Below are 27,911 nucleotides of genomic sequence, written 5' to 3'. Positions count from 1 at the left end.
TCGACTATTTGGCGAATGATTCGCCTCGAAGGTCCATGCAATGTTATGCAAGCAAACTGGATTGTATTCTATTTTAAAACTCTATCGTCACGACGCGTCGTCTTGCGGATATTCCTTTTCCCCACATTTTCACGGCTGGCAATGTCTCACAAGCATGGAGCTTCCAACGCTGTTCTTTTTTTAAGAAAAAAAAACTTTGTTGACGAGCTAACCATTCATCAGTTTCCCCAGGTCTATATTTTGTGATGTAAGGTTCTGACTACCGGTAGTTCGAGCAGTGGTGGTTTTTGCGTGCGCTCGCCGTATTCGCCAACATCGTCAGCGCATCGCTGCTGACTTATAATACCGGGTGTCGTTATTCATTCATTAATTCAACAAGCTCCATTCGCTCTAACACGTATCATTGCGATCATAGTTGTGAACACTTTGGAAAGAGACAATCGGCGCCAACTCGCTACATGGTCTGCATTTAAGTTTAAGGACAAGCTGGGATTCGGAAGCTTATTATTTCGCGTGAAGATCGCCAAACTGGATTTTCCTCTTTCCATGCAGTTTCAGAGGATATAGCTGGTGGAAAGGGAATTCAGCAGCAGACACGTATCCTGCTTGATTCAAGAAAAAAAATCCTTGATTCAATTTTGGGACAGAATTCCATTACCAGTGCCTTTCTTTCTCAAGCCATTCTTCAGTTTGGTTTAGATGATATATCTACCAGGTTACTGCAATGCGAAACAACATGAACAATGTGAACATGGTGCCCCGAGGCTGGCGAGGATGAATGGATAGAGGGAACATTGTCATTTTTATCCGTCACATCTAACATGTCTAAACAAAGCTTAGATCACCAAGATCTTTGAAGTTGCATGCGTGAAACTCCTCTTAATTTTCAATATGGATTACCGAAATATGGTTCCATTTTTACTTTCTGCATCGACATGAGATTGAAGTGGACGAGAAAAAGCTCGGAATTGTTCTCGTTACCAGTCTGAATCGTTATAGCAAGCCCTCTGGAATTGAAAGGATATTATCATAAAATACAATCCCCAATGACAGTGTTTGGCCGATTGAGTGTCTTGATTTTACTCATGTTTGAAAATGGAAAGATGCAAAAGATAACTCTCTTGAGCCTTCTTCATCGTTCGTTATGACCCCCGAGGATGTCTAGCTGCTTTCATTTCCATAATTCAACATCTTGAGCATCAGGCTGGCAACATAGACGTGAGGGCAGTTAGAGATTCATGAGAAAGTTCTGTCAACTGTCATGTTAAAGCATTCGATATTTATATGCAACACATAATGGGTTATGTATGTCAGCAATACAGATAAAAAAATACAAATTACACTATAAAGAAGGATTATTCTATTCGTTGCGGGGTTTCCTGACTAAATATGAGATCAACCGTTCACCGCTGGGCCAATGAAGTGTTCTTAATATGCCATGGACGATTATGTCGATCGGTGATCACATGCTGAAGATGTTTGACGAGGAATGCTTTATTATATGAAAATTTAACATGATAGAGCAACATTAGCATGATCATAGGAAGTTGTATTTGGAACTCTTGGGCGATATCTGAAAGACTGCCGCAATAAACTAAAATACTAAACTCTTGTTAGCTTCGGATCATTCCTGTCTTGAAGATCTTTAACAAGTGAATCCTTATACAGTTCAAGATGGGATTGTCAACGGCACTAATCGTCGTCGTCTTCACCTTTTCAACGATGCATTCCTCTGGTAAGTCGTGCGACTATCACCGTGACTCGGCTCGGGTGTCCGAAACGCGAGCCTGATTATTATTATTTTTTTAAACAACTGCACACCCTGTTACAAAGAATGCGTATAGCATTTTCATTTATTTGAATGCAGGATAAAAGAGCATTGCGGACTAAGTTAAATGCCTTGCTCACGAGCAGAGCTAGGTGTCGCGGCCGGGGATCGAACCCTGAACTTTCCATGTATAACAGGCGCCTTAAACCACTCGGCCACGGCACCTCGGCATTTTATGTTGTGTAAACGCGATCAGTGGGATCTGCAAAAATCGTAGGATTCAACCCGTGAGCAGTGTCGAACTCGCCTTTTTCGTTTCAGTATAAATGCGATCTCATTGCCGTGTTGAGCGCGGCTCGCGTGTCGAACCCCCGACCCAAGTCAACTGTGTAAACGCGGTAAAAATGTAATCTCTTTCCGAAAATAATCTGATTACTTTCCGATTTTGCTTTTGTACTTCTCAACCCTTGTGAAGCACTTCCTACTTCTCTGTTTTCAAAATCCAGTTTGTATACGCCTGAAAATATTCCTGTATGCTTCTTGGCAAACATTGATCTGTTTTTATTCAAGATCGGACCTGGATTCTCTAATGATCTTAAGGGCCTTGAGAATCTAATTAAAATGGGAAGTGCGCTATATACAAGTCTTACGTATTATTATTCATATTATTATTATCATTATCATCATCATCATCATCATCATCATCATCACCATCTTCATTATCATAATCGTCCTTATTACCATTATCATCATCATCATATAAATGTATGATACGCAAGCCATGTGCCGCGGTTGAGACCCCCATTTTCAGCCTAAATTTTCTGTTTCAGAGCATCATCAATTTAGTAAGCCGTAGAAATTCCTATCCCCCCGTTCCAGAGATCCTCAAATTTGTCCAGTGCGCTACCTAGCTGCTACCATGTACGAAATAGAGTTCAGGAGACTCTCATTTTTTATTTGGTCAGTTTCAGAGCATTGCATATTTAGCAATAGTTTATCCATAAACCGTCCCAATCAGTTAAACTTAAAGTCCGGGCTGAAAATATTTATATCTCAATAAAATATAGTAAAATTCACAGGGCAAAATGCAAAAAAAATCATTAAAATCGGATAACAAATAATAAAGTTATTGAATTTTAAAGTTGATCAATATTTTGTGAAAACTGTTATATGCACATTGTCATGAATATTCATTAGGTGGGCTGATGATGTCACATCCCCACTTTCTTTTTTTTGTAAATGTTATTACATGAAATCATAAATGTTTTATTTGTTCAAACTTGTGTAAATGATGTGTCTCCATTATGATGAAATAAGTTGTGGCAATGAATAACTAATGCACTTAATCCAACTGGTTAAGTTCTTGGTAGAAATTGTTTGAATAAACCTAATTTCATGTGATAAAATACAAAAGAACAAGTGGGGATATGACATCATCAGCCCACCTAATGAATATTCATGACAATGTGCATATAATAGTTTTCACAAAATATTGATCAACTTTAAAATTCAATAACTTTATTATTTGTTATCCGATTTTAATGATTTTTTTTTTGCATTTTGCCCTGTGAATTTTACTATATTTTATTGAGATATAAATATTTTCAGCCCGGACTTTAAGTTTAACTGATTGGGACGGCTCTTAATGAATATCCATAAAGACATGCCTAGAACTGTTTCACCGGAATAATGCAAATCTTTAAAATTCTATCACTTCGTTATTCGTTATCCGATATTGATCAAATTGTCAGCATTTTGCTCTGTGAATTGTACTCTATTTATTGAGATACAAATATCTGCTGCCTGGACCATCCCTTTAACTCCTTGGTCGTACCATGGACCTACTAGAGAGTAGGTCTGTGATAGTACTCAGCATTGTCTGGTTCAGTTTTCAATTGGTACCTTTTACAAAGTCAAATTGTTGAATTGGCTAGAAGGTGGCAAATCAGTCTGGATGTGGTAAGCCACAGGTTTTGGTTTCTGCGTAACTGCGTTCCTCTGGTGATATTAAAGGGATGGTTCGGGCTGAAAATATATCTTAATACATATAGCAGAATTCGCTGCAAGCAATATGCTAAAAATTTCATCAAAATCGGATAACAAATAATAAAGTTATTGAAGTTTAAAGTTTAGCAATATTTGGTGAAAATAGTTGTCATGAATATTCATTAGGTGGGCTGAAGATGTCACATCTCCACTTTCCGTTTTCTTATGTTATTACATAAAATCCTTTTTTTTTCATTATTTCATACTTGTGTGAATAATATGTCTCCCTTATAATGAAATAAGTTGCAGCAATAAATATCTAATGCACTAGATCAGTTGTCAATCCAATTTTTCTAGTTCTTGGAGGAACAAATTTGAATAAACCTAATTTCATATAATAAAATACAAAAGAACAAGTGGAGATGTGACATCATCAGCCCACCTAATGAATATTCATGACGACTGTTTTCACAAAATATTGCTTAACTTTAAAATCCAATAACTTTCTTATTTGTTATCCAATTTTGAATAAATTTTCGGCATTTTGCTCAGTGAATTCTAGTCTATTAAGCTATACATAATTTCAGCATGGACCATCCCTGTAATCATGGTCAGCATATCATAGGGCTTACCTTGACAATCTTTCGGTGAGAAATATCTTCAATCAACAGCTGAACTTCTCCAGCACGACCTACTTCTTCGCGTTTGTGTATTCGTTGCATTTTATTGTATTTTTCAACAAAAATGAAAACAACAATTATTACCTAGAACATGGACCCACCTAATACATGTATTGCAGGAAAGGAGTGACTGACTGGCGGCACAAAGTAATGTATTTTTTTATCCATAATATCTCCTAAAATATAGGCTATATACAGTACATACAGGGTATGATTTGGTGGGGTCGAAAATGGTCGAGGCGTATGATATGATATTCTTTTATCTACTATCACTGGTTTCAGGAGAGAAACACAAAAGGAAGTATTTTGAATAGAATTCATATCAAAAAGTTCTTTTCTACCAGAACGACTGTTGGAAGTAGGTCAATTTATTGGTTTATTGCCATTTCATCTACTACCATTTTGTCCACTCACCACATGGTCTATTGTCATTTCGTCTACCATCAGTTGGTCCACTATCCACATCGTCCCATTACAATTTCGTCCAAAAACCATTTTGTCCAATAGCCAGTTGGTCTAATAATCATGTCGTCTGTTATCATTTGGTCTAATAGCCACTGTGTCTAATTGCATTTTTTGCCAATTGGTCCAATAGCCATTCACTTTGTCAATTTTTATTACCATTTGGTAGAATAGTCAACTGGTCTAAAGGCAAATAGTCTATTGACCACTTAGTCTACTTTCAATTCGTCTATGTTCCATTTGGTCTATTTGCAGTTGCTCCATTGTCACTTAGTCTAAACTCATTTTTTCTATTGGAACAATTAGACTGAATGACTATCGGACGATTGGGGAATCGGACGAAATGGTTATTAGACGATTTGGTTAGACGAATTGATTATTGGACCTCATGGACGAAATGGTAATTAGAAGAAATGGCAATTGTACGATCCAAATCGTCTACTTATCAACTCGTCCAATTGCCATTTTTCTAATTATGATTTCGTCCATGAGGTCCAATAATCAATTACCAATTTTGTTCTGCTCAACCTGATGTTAATATTGAAATTTAAAACTCGTCTTGCTCTTTATTGCGTGGAATGTTTGTCATATATTGGGTATCAAAATATAGAGGAATAATTGAATTGAATGATAAAATAAATGGAATATCATAATCGATTTGCCTTTGAAGAAAAAAGATGTGGTTTCTCTTTGGTCTGGGACGCACTGTATATACCCCAACGGAAACGATGCATAGTGCTTCCGATTCCATAAAGACCGCGATTTTTTTTATTGAAAATCAAGCACGAAAGCAGAAGGTGAAGGTTGTCATGGCTGTGGAACCGAAGTTGGATCATGGTTGAATAGAACCGAGTTATTTTCAAGTGGATTCACCGATTTAAGGTAAAAGAAACAGGCCTTGTTCCGCCGTACTTTTCGTAATCTATCTTTTTATTAAGTTAAAGGAAAAAGATGACAAATCTCCGTGTTTGTTAAAACATTGGAAACGACCGCTACATCACCCCCCCCCCTTTAATAGAACTCAAAATTCATTTTAAAAAGAGTTATTATTTTTATACTTGAGGAGGAAAAACCTAGAACTGAATACAGAGGCATAACATGCCTACATTCAGAAACTACCCTAGGTATCCCTAGGTATACTTGACATTCGGAGTAATGCTAGCAATGCTGAAATAAAGTTTCTGCATTTTTGCTTTTCTTCATGACTGCTATCCCTCTTGTCGGAGTAAACTCCAAATCGTCTTTAAATCTCAGCCACAGGCAAGGGTGCTTCGATTTGATGATTTTTTTTCAGTTACATTGGTGTGATATCAATAGAAATTGAAGAAAAGAAACCAGAAAACGACTTGAGCGATGACATTCGATTACCAGAGCTCATCAAACAGAGAAGGGAGAAAAAGATAAAGATTATTTCTCGAGAGCACTTGTAAGCTAAACAGGGAATGTAAAAAAAGTATATACTTCACGGCTTGGTGAAATTGGAAATCTAGTATTGGCACGGGCGCCTTGATGTGCAGCATTATTGCCGATTACGTTCATTTTCTGATTGTATGAAATTTGTAAAATCCAATTTGCATATAAATTAACCATGTAATATCTTGGTTGCTCCACCAGTGGTATTTTTCCATAAGTGGTATAAAACACCCGAAGCGAAAATGTGGCTCCAAACGCAGTTCTGCGCCATTTCCAATTGCTTGCATAATCTCAAAATGGAATTGTGCAGATTTTATTTAAAGGGGTCCTCCAGGCTGAAAATAATTTGATTTGAAAAAAAAACCAACGAAATAAAATCAGAAAAACAAAAGACTGACAATTTTATCAAAATTGGACAAAGATAACAAGGAAATAAGTGAAAGAGGTTTGGAAAGCCAAAGCAGACTCAAGTTTGTGATTACTTTCTCAAACTATCAGATGTATTGATTCTAAGTTTAAGTATTTGTGTGTTTTTTTTTGTTGTTGGTTGCTTTGGTGAAAAGATGGCAAGAAGTGCTTTGATCCGTTGACAGCTGAATTCTGTAATCATGGTAATCCAGGGACTCACTTCAGGGCCCCAACTTACAAAGAGTTGAGATTGATCCGATCAATCGCAACTATGGACGGCCAGCAACGTCAATATATAAAATGCATGTTTCAAAAAGTTTTATAGATATAAATGTATATCCATTAATTCATTGATTTCTTGACAATTTCGTATGTTCTCCTTTGTTTGCAAAGGACATTTTACTAATTTCCTTTAGAAGAAATTATGACATTAATGGATTTCCATAGAGTTATTGATTGGATCAATCTTAACTCTTTGTAAGACGGGGCCCAGTAGGCTACAGATTTAAATTTCATTATCGAAACATGAAACCTGCATCTCCTCATGAAATATTCAACCTTTAAACATACACCCCATTACTCTGTTGTCACACATCTTTCCCCCTCCTTCTCTATCTTCATGAATATGCAATAAGCAATCTGATGATGTCATATCCCAGCTTATTCTATGAAAATCATCTTTTAATCGCCAACAGGTGATTCAATGGATTAGGTATTATTTGCTGCAACGTATTTTGTTACAAGGAAGCCATAGCCTATACACAGATGTATTGGAATACAAAATAGTAACAATTTCATGTACTAATATAACATAAGGGGGGGGGGGTAGGTAATAGTTTACATGGCGTCATTAGCCCCTCCCATGAATATTTGTCATGGCGTGCGTGTAATTTTTTTTTTCACAAAATATTACTAAACATTAGAATCAAATAACTTCATCATTTGTCATTAGATTTTGATGGAATTTCAGCGTTTGCTCAGTGAATTCGACTCCGATTATTTAGATATAAATAGTAAATATTTTTAGCCCGGAGTACCCCCTTTAATATTATGATTGACGACATTTCATTTTTGCCGCGAAGTATACTGTTGATATACATTACAATTACATTCTTTAAAAATCCGTGAGAAAATCAGATACACTTGTGTATCTGATTTTTTTCAGTATTTCTTTTATTTTTACTGTTATCCATGGCCCCCTTTTTTAAACACGTGTAAACGTTAATAGACAACAAACAAACAAAAAATCAAAACTTTTAATCTAGAGGGGCAGCTGAACAAAACAGCTACCCATTTTCTTTCGCATAAAAATTTGTTTCAATTTTTATTTTAATTTCATGCCAAGAGTCGCGTCGCCTATTGTATTGAGCTATTGTGTACTACTAGTACTTTATTATGCTTTATTGTATTGTCGCCAATTGTATGGAGCTTTTGTGTACTTTATATGCTTTAGACATGTTAGAGAAAATGAATTATGTATAAAGTATAGTCCATTACTGAATTTCTTATGTCTTTCTTCTCTGAAAACCCCCCCCCCCATAATATTATGATGCATTGGAAATTCTCAGAGTGCATGGGATCATGATGGGATAATAATAATGATAATGATAATAATAATAATATGTCCATTTATATAGCGCAGTTATACTATCATGACTATGTGCATATACTCAACCACGCTTTGATACTTGGTATCATATTATTACACCGGCTGTAGCTGAGCCGCCATATTGATAAAGCGTTCAAGGAATACATCCTATCGACTACCCATTCACCTCACCTGGGTCGAGTACAGCGCAATGTGGATAAATTTCTTGCCGAAGGAAATTACGCCATCGCTGTAGATTATACTATTATAAAACGTTATAAAATGCCTTCTGATTTTATCACTCGTTCCCACTGCCCACTGCCACAATTTGCGCCATGATTTAAGTGGAAAAGTTAATCGTGGAGTAATCGTAGTCACATCGTAACAGATCGGTCGTGGTAACCGCATTGAACGTAGAAAAGAACTGAATGGTTCAAACATTTTTGCGTAGTAACGAAAGGCCAATCGTGGCTTCCGTGAAGGATCGCATGACAGTGAGAAAGAAAGAGATATCAATCTACAGTGCATTTGAATATAAGCATGGAACTATACTAGGTCCATGGAATAGAAGAGGGACCCATTGTTGTCCATGATGTGAGCCGAAGGTTATTTATTGTGTAATGTTTATCATGCTTATCGTACCTCTTCACAATTAAGGCAATGTACATTTTAGACATTCTGTACAGTATGCATTCCTGTGCACAACTACATGAAGGCCTACATCAATATGTACATGTATTACTGGAAGCACGAGCGTAACCATTCCCCAAACATTGTAAAAAAAAATATTGGGTAAAAAGGCTCCATGAGGGTAATCATGTGTCCAACCGACATTTGGGCATTTCTTTTGGGCATATTTATTCATCATGTGTGATGAAAATTCGGCCCATTCTAAAGTAATTGCTGTTTATTTTTCTAACCTTACTGGACAAAATGCTTCCCGCATTGCTTGGGTAAAATACTGTCCCAAATTGGTTGGTCACATGATTACCCTCGTACTGGTTAAAATTTTACCCAATATTTTTTTTTTGGGTAATCATATCAAAGTAAAAGCGCTGTTTAAGATTTCTTTACAACGCTGTTTACTATATGAACCTTACAGTATTTGTTTAACCGTTTAAACAATCATGTTTAATTCATTGAAAATTAAAACTTAAGATTTAAACACTTGTTTAAACTGTTTAAACAGTTATTGAAAGGTTCATATAGTAAACAGCGTTGTATATATATATATATTTTTACTGTGTATGTCTTTCCATGATCATGATGAAGTTGGGGCACAAATTGTGACATTTCAGTGTAACTCAATACTTATTTTACTATCATGACTATACATTTATTGTTTATAGGCTTTAACTTGTATCAAAGGCCATAAAGTTTACTAGAAATTTGGGGCCATGTAGGGTCATTTTGGCTTGATTTTTTTTATCAAGTTATTTACCAAAACAGTGTCTAACGCTGTTTAATGGACACGGTGTCCGTGTATAATCAGGAAACGTTTGGTTCTAAAAGTCAAATTATGCCAATTAGGTTGACCAACACTTGATACACTTTGCACATTATCTTGTCAAAGGGATGATCTGGGCTGAAAGTATTTATAACTTAATAAATAGAGTAGAATTCACTGAACAAAATGCCGAAAATCTCATCAAAATGGGATAACAACTAACAAAGTTATTGAATTTTAAAGTTTAGCAATATTTTGTGAAAACAGTCGTCATGAATATTCATTCATTATTTTATTATATGAAATTAGGTTTATTCAATTTTTTTTCCTCCAAGAACGAGAAAAATTGGATAGACAACTGATTTAGTGTATTAGATATTTATTGCTGCAACTTATTTCATTATAAGGGAGACATATTATTCACACAAGTATAAAATAATGAAAAAAAATATGATTTTATGTAATAACATAAGAAAACGGAAAGTGGAGATGTGACATCATCAGCCCACCTAATATTCATGACGACTATTTTCACAAAATATTGCTAAACTTTAAACTTCAATAACTTTATCATTTGATATCCGATTTTGATGAAATTTTCGGCATTTTGCTCAGTGAATTCTACTCTACGTATTGAGATATAAATATTTTCAGCCCGGACCATCCCTTTAAGTCAGGTAGCTAAATACCTCAGATTTCCTTTGCATAGTTCTATTTTCAAAAGAGAATTGAAAAACATTGTCACTATGTTAGTCGGTGTCCACCAAATGTGACCTTTTCCAATACAGTGAATTAAAAAAAAAAACATTTTGAAACTGTAGGAAATCTAAGGTATTTACCTTCTAGACTTAACAAGTAAATGTGCAAATACTGTTTCAAGGTTTGGTCAGTCAAATTGCAATAATTTGACTTTTAGGACCAATTGTAAATGTCCCGATGCTACACGGACACCATGTCCATTAAACAGCGTTATATGCTGTTTAACTGAATAACTTAATGAAAATTTAAGCTAATTTCCAGTGAAATGCATGGTCTTAATACAAGTGTAAAGCCAACAAACAATAAATGTATAGTATTATAATTAGCACTGAGTTATGCTGAAATATCACAAGTTGTGCCACATCTTCATGGAAAGACCCATACACATTCGTCAATCAGCTATGCTATAAGATCACATTAAATATCTCAGAAATGGGTCGAGTCAGATCCATATCCTTTTACATGGTGTCAGTCCGTATCTCTGTTGTGATGTATAGAAGGGGATTAAATAAACCAAGAATTTTCTAATATCTGAATATTACGGGTTGATACCGGAGCTTGGTATAATTTAAATTGTAAATCATGTACCGGGGGGGGGGGGGGCTGTTATAGTATATAATTAAACTAAAAGAAAATGCCCTATTCCTCCGCCCTTAAAGGGGAAGTTCACCCTGAAGAAAACTTTGTTGTAAAAATGGCAGAAAAAATAGTAAAAAATATCGGTGAAGGTTTGAAGAAAATCCGTTAAAGAGTAAGAAAGTTATTAGAGTTCAAAGTTTTGGATTTGTGACGTCATTAACGAGCAGCTGCCCCATGTGTTATGTAATATAAAATGCATGAATTTCAAATTTTGTATGGTTCCTGATGACTTAATTTTGTTTTCTTTTCATGATCGGTTGTGAAATGATTTGTCTATTGATATACTAAAGGTACAGTGAAAACCGTTTTCAATTTTCTGAGAAAATGACATTTCATTGATTTTTTACCATTCGCTGATGTAGGAATGCTGCTCGCATATGACGTCACAAATCAAATAATTGCAATTGTAGTAACTTTTTGATTATTTGATGAATTTTTCTCAAACCTTCGGCAATATTTTTTATCATTTTTTCTGCTATTTTTACAATAAACTTTTTGTCAAGGTGAACTTCCCCTTTAAGGATCTGCTTTGGTACAAAGTCATTGTACCACTGATTTCATGATCGTATATATCAGTCGTGTCAATGGAAAACTTTGTGTGGATATGCAATACGAGGTCTCTGTGGATTTCTGTATCTATATTGTTTTTTAGTAGAGAAAATCATATATCAGCGTGGTTTGCGTTATGGAATTTATGAAAGTACGACCTTTGATTTTGAAGAGACATTGAATAATTGCCAACCATCTGTTGATTTTTCATTATGTGTTACCCATATGTTACTACCACAATGGTTAACAACACATTCTGATTCTGATCTTTGTATGCACTCTTTATTTTTTCCCTCGATTTGTGATCAGTTAAAAAGATAAGTTTGTTTAGAAAGAATCAGAAACGATTTGATTTTTTTTTGTTTTTCGGGGAAAAAATCGATATCGTTTTTGGCTTGTCAACCACTAAAAATCATTGTTAGAAATGATTATGTCTTGAAATGTAAGTTATCATTCATATGTATGTATTATCATTCTGGGCTGTCACGCTGTAATGACCAAATTATTATCTTGGGCGAAAGGGACGCGACTATTTATCCTTTCTGGCAATTTGTATTTATATTAGCTAACAATTTCTAACTGAAAGCTGAGAAAAGAGAGCGATCGTTATCAAAGCATGAAAACAGTACCTTGGGTCTTGGGTTATGTTTAAATGAAAAGTACGTCCCAACAAAAAGTTGATTTGAATACAAAGAGAAAAATCCATCAAGCATATCACTGAAAATTTCATCAAAATCGGATGTAAAATAAGAAAGTTATGACATTTTAAAGTTTTGTTTAATAATATGCACATCCTGGTAGGCATGCAAATGAGGAAACTGATGACGTCATCCACTCATTATTTCTTTAGTATTTCATTATATGAAACATGAAATATTCTTATCTTCTCCCCATTGTCAAGTGAAGCAAAGATTAATTCCTCCCTGAACATGTGGAACTAGCATTGTGGTTCAGTCAGGTTGATCCTTATTGTCAAATCTGTAAAAAATGAAATATTGTCTTAATTTAAACAATAAAAAGCAAAATAAAATAAAGAGTGAGTGAAGGACATCATCGACTGTCTCATTTGCATGTCACTGAGTTGTGTATATAACTGCTTAGTGAAAAATAAGCGAAACTTTAAAATGTCAAAACTTTCTTCCTTTACACCCGATTTTGATGAAATTTCGAGCGTTATGCTAGTTTTATTTTTCTCTATACTAATATTCAAATCAACACTTATCTTGGGTGGACATTACCTTTAAAATGAATATCGAAACGTAACTTGAATATTGCACATTTTGAGCTGACAGTAGAGTTTTTCTTTTCTATTTTCAATAGCCGATGTTTATAATCAAGAATTTTAATTGTTTTTGAGAATATCACTGATTGATAATCATGGCGATTCTTATCATAAATGCCGCGGTTAAGTATTTTCTTGATCCTCAACGAACCTGCAGCATATACCACTCATATCAATACACTATCATTCATTTGGGAATTGATTCATGTGGTGCATGTTTTCGTCGAATCTCGGCCACATTAGTGCAATGATCAATGCATGTATTAAACTGAATGCCCACTCAGAATGAGCTTGATCGTTTGTTCTTCGTCCAGTCCCCCTTTTAACTACCTAATCCGCTTGACAGACTGCGGAGACAGAATACTTCGATCGACTTTTTGAATACTATGGAATCGTTATCGATTTGCAAACAAACAATCAAACAAACCGTAATACGAGTATAAATAAGAGAGATATAGCATTTGCTCTTCGATTGGCAAGAGTGTCTATCCGCAAAGACTCAGCTAGCTGATGACTGGTCCAGATTGGACCTTAATGGACAAGTCCACCCCATAAAAATGATGATTTGAATAAATAGAGTAAAATCAACTGACATAATGCTAAAAATTTCATCAAAATCGGATGTAAAATAAGAATGTTATGACATTTTAAAAGTTACGCTTATTTTTCACAAAACAGTGGATATGCAGTCAGTGACATGCAAATGGGACAGACGATGATGTCCTTCACTGACTATTTTGTATCGGGTGGGGGTGGGGATGGGGAGTGGAGGACAAATGAAATGTTGAGGGCAATGGGCATTGGCGTTTACTCTACAAACTTTTTAATTTAATTTTCAAAATTAGTGGGGGGGGTATTTCCACTGCCCGTCCACCTGCCTTCTGAATTGTTATCTTCCTTCTGAGTGCGCAATTATACTGCTGTACTTCTGGGTCTCGTAACACAAAGGTTAGCGATTGATCGTACGCTTGATTTTCACGATTGATTACACATTGTAGTCAATGGAATCAATCGTAGAAAAATGTTCTACCATCATTGGTAAGCTTTGTGTTACGGGCCCCTGGTTAAAAACAATTCACTGCAATCAAAGTGGACAGTGTTATCCCGCAACATAATCCACCATCTAATAATACTGGTTTGCAGGTGTATAGTACTAATGAATTATGAATACCTGGCAGGTTTGAAGGGCATGTGTACCGCTACTAATCAAACAATGTGTAAATTACACAATGTTACGCAATCGTGTCTACCGACATGTTATGAATCTGACTGATAATCTCAACTCTACAATTGACGCGAGATATAATGCACGGGTGGGTGATTGCACACATTTTTAACGGTTGCCATTTTTAACACAAATGCAACCAAATTTTAATTTTCGATCTATATTATTAAGGTAGCATACATGAACGTTCCCGGTTATTACACAATAACTCAGTCGTAATTGGCTAATAACTTCAGTTTCAGATCAAGCAAACACGAGACTTGAACAAAACTGAGGATCACTCTCTTCGGACCCCCCCCCCCCGACTTCTCGCTCCCTAACTTGTCTGCCCTGCATAAAACAGTGCAGATCAAACAGCGCTGTAAAAACTGGGCTGTTAAATCCTGATCCCATGACATTTGCTCCGTCGACAATTGCTCCGATGGAAAACATAAAATCTAACCGCCAAAACTAAAAAGAAAACCTTATCCCAATCTTTACATTCTTCAGAATTAAAAACTGTATTTCAGAGACATTAAAACAAGAGCAAATGTCGCAGGAGTTGAGGTCGTGTCACCTAAAATGGTTCACCAGTTGGCGCCGCCAGAGGGGCCACACCCTTAAGGCATGGTCACACCGCCCGAGCTTTGTTGGAGCGGTCGTGGAGCGGAGAGAAAAAAAATTATCACCGCTCGCTACCGTTCACCATTTTCGATTTCGATTGGTTTTTTTTTATTTATGTTTTCGATTTTTTCCCCAATTTTGTGAGCGACATTCGGCCCTCTTTCCCTACCACTCCGCATGGTCACACCGCCCGAGCGTTGTTGGAGCGGTCGTGGAGCGGTAGGGAAAGAGGGTCGAATTTCGCTCTCAAAAATTGGGGAAAAAAATCGAAAACAACAATCGAAAACAAAAATAAACAATCGAAATCGAAAATGGTAAACGGTAGCGAGCGGTGATGATTTTTTTCTCTCCGCTCCACGACCGCTCCAACAACGCTCTGGCGGTGTGACCAGGCCTTTAAGTGTTGAAATTACACAACATTAAAGAGTGTAAAATTGACAACGAAAAGTGTTGCAATAACGACCATAGGTGTCGAACCAACACCAAACATTGGACACCGGGTTAAAATGTCTCGTGTGGCCCTTTATAATACAAGTCAACCATGTCAACACCCCCACAGTTTTTGCTGAGTGGATTTCGTTGCTCCATGCTCTCAGATATTAATCTAAAAAGAGGCATGCCGAACTATTGAGATTTAGCCTTGAAAGTGTTTTCATATGCAGATGTTCTTTATAGTTGACTTGTGCTCATTAACTATGCTTGACAAGATAAGAGCCTTTTGATCTCTCGTAACCTTTACCATTTTTTTTTTCAATTTTCTACCAGAATCCTCGTGTGTAAACCTCCAAGGGTCGTTATCGTGTTTAGATTTCAACTGTAGTATGTCATGGCGAACGGTTGCCAGCTCGGACCCGGCAAACCCGACCAGCTACACGCTCTTTTACGCTATGATGTAAGTTCATACGAATTAACATTCCATTGTGGCATTGTTAAAGGTCAAGTTCACCCCAGAAAAGTGTTGATTTCAATAAATAGAGAAAAATCAAACTTGCAAAACGCTGAAAATTTAATCAAAATCGGATGTAAAATAAGAAAGTTATGACATTTTAAAGTTTTGCTTATTTTTTCATAAAACACTGATATGTACAGCTCAAATGAAACAGTCGATGATGTCCCTCACTCACTATTTCTTTTGTTTTTTTTGTTTGAATTATACAATATTTTATTTTTATAGGTTTTGCAATGACTGAATCAAATAGTATTAATCAATGCTCACAGCTCATTCCACATGCTCATGGAGGAATTAATCGTTGTTTCACTCGACAATGAGGAGAACATAGAATATTCCATTTAAAAAAATACAAAAGAAATAGTGAGTGGATGAGGTCATCAGTCTCCTCATTGGCATACCCACCAGGATGTGTATATAACTGTTTTGTGAAATTAAGCAAAAAGTTAAAACATTACCATCAACTTTCTTATTTTACATCCGATATTGATGAAAATTTCATTGTTATGTTTGTTGGATTTTTCTTTTTTTATTCAAATCAACTTCGCTTGCATTTTAAATGTCTCTTGTCCCAAATAACCCTCATTATGCAGTGAAATCTCTTTTTTTGCTTGTCAAATAAACATCGGCACCCCCAGTAAAAAAAAGGATCGTTCCCAGGGTCCCGTGAACCCTGGCCAGATTCCAACCCATAATGCAATATTGTGAGTAGAATAGTCGTGTAGTATAGTTCCACTTGAATGACAACACAGTAATGCAGTACTCATACATTCATACTACAGAATTTATTTTACAATGAATACCAAGTAGCCAAACAAGTACTTAGCAAAAGTAGCAGAAGAAGTACCGAGCTCAAAATATATTACGTTCTCTATTCATTATTAGTCTTATTACAAACGGCACATTTTGTTATATAGGGCCTACTAGCTATTTATGACCCCCAGTCAATATAAGACCCCCTTTAAATTCACATTATAGGAACAAAGGGCGGGGGTGGACTGCCAAACGAGTTTATTACATACATTTCTTTATAAAAAATCTTAACGATTGCAGTAAACGTTTAATTGACGCAGATTTCGTTCATTCTGCAACCCAATAAAATATCAAACAATGTTTTAATATAATGACCTGTGTATATACATATAATTATGACCTATAAAAGGAAACAGCAATTTTCCATATCTGAAGAGAAAAAACATTCTGATGCGTAAGGGAAAGAATAACACCTTTTACAAATTAAACTTACCTGGACGCATTCCTTTTGTTATTGTAAATTATTTTAATCTGTTTTCCTTAAACCATACTTCAAAAATGGGAATGAGCAAAAGATCAAGTAGTTCAAGGATCACTCAGCTATTTTATAATATTCACGTGTAGACCACGAAAAAAAATCCCGATTTTAAAAGTATATGTGTAAAGGCGTAATCAACATCGACCCTTTTCCATTTCAGTAAACATTTACCCAAGGGCCCCTCTCTTTGACCGGTTTGCTAACAATGTTGATGAATCAAACACAGTCAACTAGAACTCAATACAATGTACAACCCAGTAACGAAAAAAAAAGAGAGAGAGAGAGAGAAAGAGAGAGGGAGGGGGGGGGGGGGTGGTCATAGAACCCCACCCTCATATGTTTCATTCTTTATTTGTAATAGTCATTATAATAAGTGACCAGCTACCCCAATACCAACAATAAGTCGTCGGAATATAGGTTATCTGAAAATAAAGAAAATAATAATTTAGTATTCAAAACGTAAAAATTAAAAATTATCTGATCTGAAAGAGTAATTTTTCTTCGCTATACAATCAAATTTTGAAGTTGTTGATTAAAGATGAGATAAATAGCTTCTGCTAACCCACTCAAATCGTGTTTTCTTCTTATTCTTCTAACATGTTTTACATTCAATCAAGTTTTTTGAATAGGTTGTTGGATAAAAAGTTTGACAAATTATATATTATTTGAAAGCTTAGCATGTGACTTTTCATGCTAGGTAGATGTTTAAAATTTTATTTTGGGCGACTTATATATATTCTATTTCCCGCTTTCAATCATGCTCTAGGTATACCTCACATGACGTTGTACAGCATTGGGAACCCGTTGAAGGGTGTATGAACGTGACGAGCACCGACTGCAATGTGAGGGCGCTCTTCAAAGACGACGACGATTTCAGAGGATTCCAAAGATTTCGAATTGATTACATCACCAACGGTTCTGTGAGTTGTCGAGGCAGGAAGTTTCAAAGAGATCCTCTAAAATCGGGTATGAATATATTCTTTAATCTTTCTTTTTAGTCTTTTCAATCTTTTCTCATTTCATTAGATTGTAGACATTATTTTGGACGCATTTTACCGTCAGATAGGCATTTCTTTAATCTGAACATTTGTATGAATTAACAAGGAGGGATTCCACGAAAGTGAAATTACGCTTTACCCCATAAGTTCGTTTAGATTTTTGATTAATATCTGTACCTCTTTTCTTATTTATTGTAAATATCAAAATATATATAAGATAAGATTTTCGTGTTAAAAATGTATTTTTTCATTTATCGGTCGCTTTTTTAGAAATGTTTGCTCATACGGTTTGTCTGGCTCCGTCAAATGTTTTAACTCTTTATTAGCAACTGCTATCGATGCTTCATGAGAGAAACAACCATTTCTTTGTATTCGACAGAGCAGACATTTATAATGTAAACATTTTGCGTTTTCAAACATAATGTACATCTTTGTGTTTTTGTTTGAACGGTTTCAATCAGACAATGCTTTTTCATAAAATGATACCTTCTAATTTTAATCGATTTATAACATGATTTTGATATGAAATATTGAAATTGATAATTATATATATCCTTTTATTCAATTAGTGAAATTGAGTGCCCCACCAATTACCCACATTGAGGCGACTTCGGAGGAGATATCTTTCCGATTGATATACCCGTCGGATAACCACTACCCGGGGCTTGATCTTCAACTCCTCCGGCAGTTTGTCAACCATAAATATCATGTTAGTGTGAGGAAGTATGACACCAACGCCACAGTTAAGGTAAGAATGCATGTTTTTGAAAAAAACAAGTCATCATTTAAGAAATGTGTGTGTGGGTTCGCGCGCGCGCGTGTATGTAAAGATATGAGCATTTGTGTGTGAGTGCCTTGGTGCCGTGAATGAGTGGTCATGACTACATGCACCTGTCCGTGGAATTCCTTGGTTCGATCCTCAGCACTGTCCTTGAGCAAGGCATTCTATCTTGATTGCCATCTTAGTTTGCATAATATTAGTAAGATATTCACGCATTATTGATATTAATGTGTGAACATAGAAAAAAAAATCAGTGTTACATCACAGTATAGGTTATGTAATTAGTGTTAATATGCGAGGTGTGTGTATGGGTGTACGGGTGTATGTGTAGAAAGATATTGTGTGTGTTAAAGTGTAATAAGTGTTATATTCATCGTTGGCAAAATGTGTGTGCACGTGTAAAGCCTTGTGTAAGAAAGTGTTGTGTGTGTTCAAATGCAATTAGTGATAATTTAATCTTATCAACAGTGAATGTGGGTTGTGGTGTGTGTGTGGGCATGCCTTGTGTGTATGAAAGAGTTGTGTGTGTGTGCAAGGAGTGATGCTATGGTAACTCCTTGGTGTGTGCAACGTTCTGCGTATGTGAGATGAGTCTTGATTTGTGTGGATGTGAGACGGTGTGTGAGTGGGTACCAGTTTTCGTATGCGTGTTTTTTCGTGTTTGAGAGTGTGTGTGCTCACAATTAAGGATGTGTGCGTGTGGGTTAGCGATCGTACTAAATTTTAATAGGCAATTTGATTCCCGATATGTCCTACACAAGGAAAATTTAGGATTTCATATCAAATAACAAAATAAAAGGTAGGATTTGAGGTAATACTGCATTTTTTTTAAATTTCAAATCAATCGTGGTTAAATTAGGAGATGAATATTATTTGAAATCGTCTGAATTCTGGGGCGTGTTCAAAGATATATATCCCCATCAACGATGTTTCCAGTATTATCTCAAATAAATTGGAGTGCTATCAAGTAATGGTCTAGTCGTTGCTGTGGTTGACGATCAATTAAGATGGCCTTTTCCTGGCACCATCGGTTTTATTTTCCCTATGTAATTCTATCCATACGCTATTTTCTCACCAATAAAACATCGACTAATATTTAGACATCGACTTAATTAGATGATTTTATGTACCTTATATACACATATTTTATACAGAATTACGCCATTAAGCATGATCTTTCTGCGATACAAAGGATATACGACCTTCTGCCTGCCACCAAATACCTGATCATTGTGCGCTCTGCCGTCTATCCACCGGTCGTCTGGGGTCCTTCTGCATCTATGGCGGTTGTAAAAACTCTTGAAAAACGTAAGTGGATATATTTAGAAAGTTTATCTCTTCAGAAATCATCAATTTTTGCGAAAAATAAGCCTAGCTAACCTGATGTGAGTAAAAGCTTAGCAAAGGAAAAGCGATGATTCATGGTGATTCATTCCCACCTTTGTTCTGTACAAAATCGTGAAAATAACCATCTTATATTGTAAAATTTTGCAGACCCCAACTTTCGACTCGGTTCCTTCTTTCCTAACATCCACGCGGTCCCTATTCAATATGTGAGCACCACTTTACCGCTCCTTTCTGGAGGAATTTTTTGTCTGTATTATTGCATTTTTTGTCATTACAAAGATATTTGAAAAATAACGTGTTTAAGACAAGCCATTGCATTGGTTATCTTTCACCTATTGAGAACGGGACTTGATTATCACTCCGAATGTTGGTGATTGTTTCCCATGCCTCACTGGCGTACAGATGGGGGGGGGGGCTTTACGCCCAAGATTAAAAAGAAGAAAAGGAAAGACAGAAGGGTGAAACATATTTTTTCTGAATATCATGTCAAAATCTATCTCCAAATTTGATTTTTGTAATAAAATGTTGAAATTTTACGTGATACGCCGTATCTAGCCCCCCCTTTCTTGATTGATTCAAGATTAATTTGATCAAACACGACAAAGGGATCATTGGGTAATATAGGTCACACATTAGTAATTCATGCGCGCGATGCATTCTGGACAGGCGGAAGTGAGGATCACATGACTTTATTGATTGAAATAATTCATACAAATAGAAAAAATATTTGTTAATGAAAATTTAAAAGATAAAAATAATTCTACATTCATACTCTTTCATTACTTGGGCCTTTGCAGAAGCTAGACTGTATTGTTGTACTTTATTTTAATTATCATTATCGGCAATGCAGCTCCGGTTTTTCTCGCCGTGAACTGACCAAAAATTAATTATGGTTAGTCTTGTTTCAGGCCTTTTAACTTATGTTTGAGCTGGACATGTACCTGATTAATGCACTTAGTTTTGTTTTATTTGTCATTATGATTAATGTCAGAGAATTAAAACGAAATCTGTACAGGGATTAATTGTTGACGATTTTTTTTTATGAGCTGTGATTTTACACATGAGTGAATGGGGGTCAGTAATACTAGTGTGTGCCCTATAGCATGATAGTACGGCGACACTTTTGACTGAATTTATGGTGTCTCCAAAACAGTTCGCAAGTCTAATTACAAACCACCTTTCTCGCTAATTTGTTGCCTTCAGCACCTTCGATAGGGCCCAGTAATCTGAAGCTTGTGAACAGTTCTTTTTCATGTACAGCACCGGACCAAAGAGAGATTATTATCACGTGGAAGGTATGTAATGTACACCATCAGTTACATTAATCATTTTGGCCAAATGGATCAGTCTTCTGACTTAGAAAAAGGGCTTTTGGTTCAAATCAGAGCAGCACCTTTTGTTGCAAAACGCGCAAATGAGCGAAAGGCATTTTTAGTCGCAAATGTTGTACGTACTGGTCACTGTCTCTGTACACAGGAGTGGCCCAAGTCTTCCCTTGGGGAAGAGTGGCAAATGGAGGTAAACCTCCGACAGAAAGGACTCTATGGTTTCTAGTGATTCAAACCCAAGTTTTCTTGGTCTTGGATTAGGCCCCAATGTGATTTCATCCATCTTAGACATGTATCTGATTACGCATTATGTAGGCCTATACCCTATAAAATCCAAATGAATGCCACTCCTTTAAAAACGAAAAAAAAAAATCAAGTTTATGGTCACCAAGAACATGAAGAAGGGCCAAGAAGTAAAGCGCGCTCATAGGTACTTCTTGAGTTTGAGGACATGTATTCGAATGGCTGCAAATATCCCCGGGGGGGGGCACTCGACCAAAAATGTGGTGGGGGTGTGCCGCGGGCGAGACAAAAAACGGGGGCCTTGGAGCGGGCTTATTGTAAAAAGGAGGGTCCTCGGAACGGGCTTCGGAACGACAAATGTTTGTGAAAACGGGGGTCCTTGGAACGGATCGCCAGCGTGTGAGTGCGTCCCCACGGAATGGTCATGCGTGCATAGCGCGGCCTCCGCCGGGGGAGCTCTGCGGCCGCTTTTCACCAAAATTCGACTCATTCAATGCGATCGGAGCGGCGTAACGAAAAATATGCGAAGCTTTGGAGCGGATTTCCCTCTTCTTTTTTCTCGATAAGAAGAAAATGCTATGCCTTGGAGCGGCTTTCTTTGTTCTTTTTATCAACAAGGCAAAAATGCTATGCCTTGGAACGGAAATTTGAGTGTGAAAATGGGGGTCCCCTCCGCGGCACATACCCACTATGCATTATATACTGAGTGCCCCCCCGGGCAAATATCACAGACCTATAGAAACAGTACACTCTCTGCTTGCCAGAATAGGTGATACTCATTCTGCAGGATTTGTTGGCAAAGCAATTATTGCATACAACTAATCGTTACCATGGTTACCTTGCTTAGATAACATACGGGCCTGTGAGACAAATATCGTTTCCAAATTTCCTATATTTCTCACAGGGAGTTGATGAAGAGTACTGGAACGGAGAGCTACTGTTTTACGAAGTACGGGCTGTGCTGTGGGAATCTCAAGAAACGTTTACAAGCCGCTTGGTGAATAGATCATCGACTATGGTATCTCTGAAAGGTCTGAGTAGGTGGGAAAAATTTGACGTGGTGGTTTTTGCTAACAATTCAGCTGGTGGAACAAGAAACAACATCCCTCTGCAGTTGAAAAGTCATGTTGTAGGTATGTATTTTTCAAAATAACAATTTCATTGCCAGTTTCATAACTTACGTGGTACACTGTAATTATCCCCCCATTCAATAAAATTGACAAATCTTGCGTGAGAGCAGCTCTGCTGTCTCTTCTCAGTTGAGCCTGTTGAGTTTTTTGAAATGTCGAAATGCTACTTGGTTTGCATAGAATGGCTATTCATGAATGCCATGCTGAAATGATAAGCGGATGAATATTTTAGATAACGAACATAGTTAAAAGATGAGATTGAGCGATAAAATTACTTATCGTGATCACGTAAAACGAATATGCTTCTCTGCCTTTCCACCAGGTTCCCTGCACTATTGTACTACATGTACATTCGTTGATTCTAGTACTAAGCTATGTGCTGGTGGCCTCTCACAGATTAATGCCATTTTATACGTAAAATTATTTTTTATGTTTTTCGATTGTAATTGATCATGCTTGTAAAACCAAATAGTGAATTTTGAATAAAAAAATTGTACTTTAAAAATAATTTCTTGTTACTTTTTCAGACGAGCGTGGGTCACAACCCCAGTCAGTAACCGTCTCTAGAGAACGCAAGAGCAGGACTGTCATAGAATGGCAACCTCCAGCGCTATACGACGAGTGCATCATGGGATACGTTATCGCGTGGACAGATGGTCAAGGAACGGAGCATCACGTGATAGAAGTCGGGAACAAGTGGTTGGGTGTGGTTGGTCACGTGGCAAAAGCTCGAGTGACGCCATTACTGAGAAAAGATTACAGGAACGAACAGACCGGGGTCGCGTTGATGTATATCGGTGACAAGGCACATGGAGGTTGGTAGATGTATGCCTGACACGATAGACATGATACAATGTAGAAGTATACATATAATAATGTCTCCTTATGAACTAATAAAATGTTAAAACCAAATAAAATACCCTATTCAGAAATTCCTAATTGTAAAAAAAGTAATAAATCACTATATACTGCAATACGTTTTTATCTTTCACTCATCCATGACATCACAGCAAAAATGCTAATTAATTGATATTGACAGTCTGCCCCCCTGACGAGTCACAACCCATGCAAGAGACGTATCCCTGCCCTCCCTGACGAGCTTGAAGCTTTTGTCCATTTTTTTCCTGGTACGATATCCTATATTAGTGGTTGAAGACCTTTTTTTTTTGCTTGTCAAATTTTTAGGCGGACGAATTTGCCCCCCCCCTTTGAAAAATCCTAGGTACGCCACTGGCCGTCTCATAAGTTTATCTAAATCGATTATATACGGACTGATAATTTTATATTTCTTGATGTATTGATGATCCAGGTTCTGGCTTTAATCTCTGGTTCCTGCTTTTGATTGGAGTGTTGGTGTTCATACTGGTGGTTACTATTCTGATCGTAGCTAAATGGAAATACATCAAACTACGATGGCTGAAACCTCAATTCAAAGACGGCTTCAACCTTGAGCACAACAAAGTCCTGGTAATACTCTTTATATTAAGCCAGTACAGTCTAATCAGCGAAACCAACTTCATACCGACCACTGGAATCCATAACATCATCTCCAGTGACATATACCATCATCAGTGACGTATACCATCATCATACCATCGGTCGGTTTTGAGTCGGGGAGTCGGTTTCGTTTTGTCTTGGATTATATCTCTACCTAAGACCCCATATAAAGCTCTTTCAAATATACTATATTTTTTATCAGATGGTGGTAGTGATGTGTACGTTTGTGTGCATACTTGAAATGACTTCGTAACTTCTAGTTAAAAAGGACATTTTCTTACTTTTCACCCATTATTAACCGGGGACGCCCGACAACCAATGACGTCCCCAGTATGAAAACCACGCCTTTCAATCCCACATCTCACTCTAAGCCGTTTCATGAGCATTATTAATAAAAAGATCTGATCCGGTCAATTAAACTTGGTTTTGTGTGAAGGGGTAAGAAGCGGCCCCGGTTAGCATGGGTAGCGTACTAGGCCCACGTTATTCTGAACATGACACACGTCCTCTCTTTGATGACAGGGTAGTCTCAATTTGTCAAATTACAAGAATGTGTGTGAGGGTGTGTGTGTGTGTGTAAGTTTGAAAGAGAGAGAAGAAAAAGAGGGAGGATTGACAGAAAAAGTGGGTGAGAAAGAAACAAAAAATGTGAAAGTGTGATGTAATGAGGGTGTACTAAAATCAAATTAATTCCGTTTCTCTCTTGTCGTGTAACATTTTACAGAAACCAGCCTTTGATCGCCAGGTGTCATACGAGCCATGCCTCCGCCATGAGAAAGAAGTATTTGACACTCCATCACCAGGTGTTCATAACCCGCAGGAACTGCCACCTTGGAGTCCAGACTTCGAACGAAGCCCGAGATACGAACACCAGGTTCCCTTGCTCCAACGCGGATTACCCGTAGTGGATGATATCGACGAGGTCGACCTTCCCCCGGAGACGGAAGATGCTGTCTTTGAAGCCAACGCGGTGCATTCTTCAAAGAACCGTGGGAGCGAGACCGGTTCAAAGTCGGATTCTGCTATTGATACTCTGTCGGCTAGCGATGCTGAGTACGATGATATTGCAGCACCTGTAGCACCATCCGATAGCGGGTATATAACACACATCAATCTGCAAGATCATCTCCATGCTACAGCTCACATTGATGATTATACCAGGACAGGTGTTAGTGGATATGTTCCTCTTAGTTCCGCAGTAGGCTCGTCTATAGAATCGGACCGAAATGTCACAAGTAACCCTAACACACCATCCGATGATTATGTAACTGAGCAGATCGATACATATACAGTAGCAGGAGTCAGTGACCAACCATCGACTCAAAATTCGCCTACAGGTCCAGGTAGAGCCATTAGCCTTAGCGAAGACATCGATCCTACCTCGTATGACCCACAGAATCCGACAGAACCAAAGGTCGGAAGGGAAACACCGTCGCGTCCTTCACTTCATCCTGGGAAGGCGCAGATGGTGTCGTCTCCGTACGTATCCCACTCTGAAGTCATGCAGCCTTCGTCCTGGAGTTCTGACAGAAGTGGTGACGACATCGCCGACTACTCCAAGCAGACCATAGCTCCAACACCCACAAACAATGGACAGAAGACACTTCAAGAAAGTGCTCTCAAATCTGACAAGCAAGAAGCGAGAGAAAAGTCAGGGCATGAGGTTTCATCCTCTACAACCAGGACAACTGACGAAGACATAAAGACCCTGCAGCGAGAGCGAGTCAATGTATTACCCATTTCCGAGGAAGTTGTTTAAATGTTTATATTTTCTTATTGGATGATCATTTAGAATATTGTCTCTGCCAAGAAAAAAAAAACATTCTCAAGTCATGTATGACAAGTGCCTGAAGTGACGTTGTCTCTGCAATGACCGGCTCGTAGCAAGCCAGCTATCCTGAAATGCGCCTTAATATAGTGAGCCATATTAAGTAATGTACTGCGCATGAGGTAAGATGTTGACAAATTGCAATTGTACCGATGGATTTAAGCTATTTGATCTCGGGTTGGAAATGCTCGCCATTTTTTTCGCAGTATATATATATATTGTATATACTGCTTATATGATTAGATATAATATGGAACATGTTACTCCCTTGCAAAGATTGACTGAAACGGCAACACTGGCAGATACCTGCGATTGCTTGATTTCTCTTCATCATGCCCATGTTTTGTACAGGGTAAAATCTCATGTTTGCCAGTTGTTCCCTGATTGTGAGACACAGAAGAAAGTATGAACATTGATGTTGGGCTCAATTACAAATACAATTAAATTACCTACTTGAGGAAATGTTCTATTACAATTACTTTTCAATTAAATTACATTTTTTTTAATTACAATTACCAAACACTTTTGTCAATTACAATATCATTTACTTTCTAGAAAAATCATAATTGAAACAAATTTTAATTCTGTATATAGTACCACCTATTTCAACATACTTCTCAGTAAGTTACGGAGAAACTGACAAGATGAAGGTTTGGGTTAAAGAGCAGGGGTTGCGACTTTTACTTTCTTTTTACTACTGAAGCAGTTGATATGAAAAAAGTCATGAAATTAAATCATAAATTAAGCAAGTTTATTGAACAGTAATTGAATGTAGTTAAAAGTTATTGACATAATTGAAGTCAATTACATTTTTGATCAATTACAATTACTCAAGAAAGTAATTAATTACGTAATCGACTACTTACCTTGTAATTGAGCCCAATCCTGTTAAAGACTAAATTATTGAATTCATTGTAATAAGATTATCGGCCAGACAGATATGACACAACGACGCGTCGTTGTATATCAGCGCGGCGCGAAGAGCAAGCCTTGTTAGATCAAAGTCGATCCTGAAAGTTGTTATTCAACACTATCATCAGAAGCTAAATACCCGTATTTATATGCACTGATACAGACAAAATGCTAGGTCGGACAAAGTCATTTGTTTCTTGGGTCCGGTATGACGGAGCTTTCATTTCCGAAGCTCTATTGATGTATCTTTACATCTGAAGCACAGCCGAGCCGTGACATTGAGTACTTCTCAGCTCCTAAAAGTTGTTTCCTTGCTTTATCGCATCTTTAGATTTGAATAAAAACACACTATTTAATAAACAAGGCTCCTCAGTCTAAATTCACAGAATAATTATTTAACAAATTTACCTTTCTGTTTATATATATGATAATTTTTCTGCTTCTTGTGGTTTTGATGCACTTTTTCCTTCGACTTTCCATAAATGCCTTTGCCATTATGCTTTCTCGTATACAGTGCCTGTAAATAGATAAATGTACAGAGACTCGAAGTCTACCGATAATTGCCTTTTTGTCCACTTATGATAAGTTCTACAATTGCTATATCAGTACTAGAGAGTAATTATTCTTAAAAGAGACTTTCTATATAGTGTTAGTACTAATTAAATGCTTAACTTATGTATCATAGTTCGGTTTGGGTTGAGTACTGTCATGATGGTAATTGCTTCTAGCAACTGGGCGTTATGGCGCTTGCCTTTGATTTAAGCTATATATATATATATATATATATATATATATATA

General features: G+C 37.0%; 1 protein-coding gene across 1 annotated transcript; it reads left to right on the top strand.

The window, feature by feature from the left end:
* Positions 1 to 27,911, top strand: LOC121422364. The gene is made up of 10 exons (XM_041617360.1): positions 1 to 1,735; positions 15,575 to 15,701; positions 17,816 to 18,015; positions 18,617 to 18,795; positions 19,983 to 20,136; positions 21,379 to 21,470; positions 22,651 to 22,879; positions 23,404 to 23,691; positions 24,186 to 24,343; positions 25,098 to 27,911. Exons 1-10 carry the CDS (start codon positions 1,675 to 1,677, stop codon positions 26,130 to 26,132), a joined length of 2,523 nt encoding a protein of 840 aa, XP_041473294.1. The 5' UTR covers positions 1 to 1,674; the 3' UTR covers positions 26,133 to 27,911.

The sequence above is a fragment of the Lytechinus variegatus genome, chromosome 10, assembly GCF_018143015.1.
Source record: "Lytechinus variegatus isolate NC3 chromosome 10, Lvar_3.0, whole genome shotgun sequence".
NCBI classification, from domain to species: domain Eukaryota; kingdom Metazoa; phylum Echinodermata; class Echinoidea; order Temnopleuroida; family Toxopneustidae; genus Lytechinus; species Lytechinus variegatus.
This window is presented reverse-complemented; position numbering and strand designations above follow the sequence as displayed.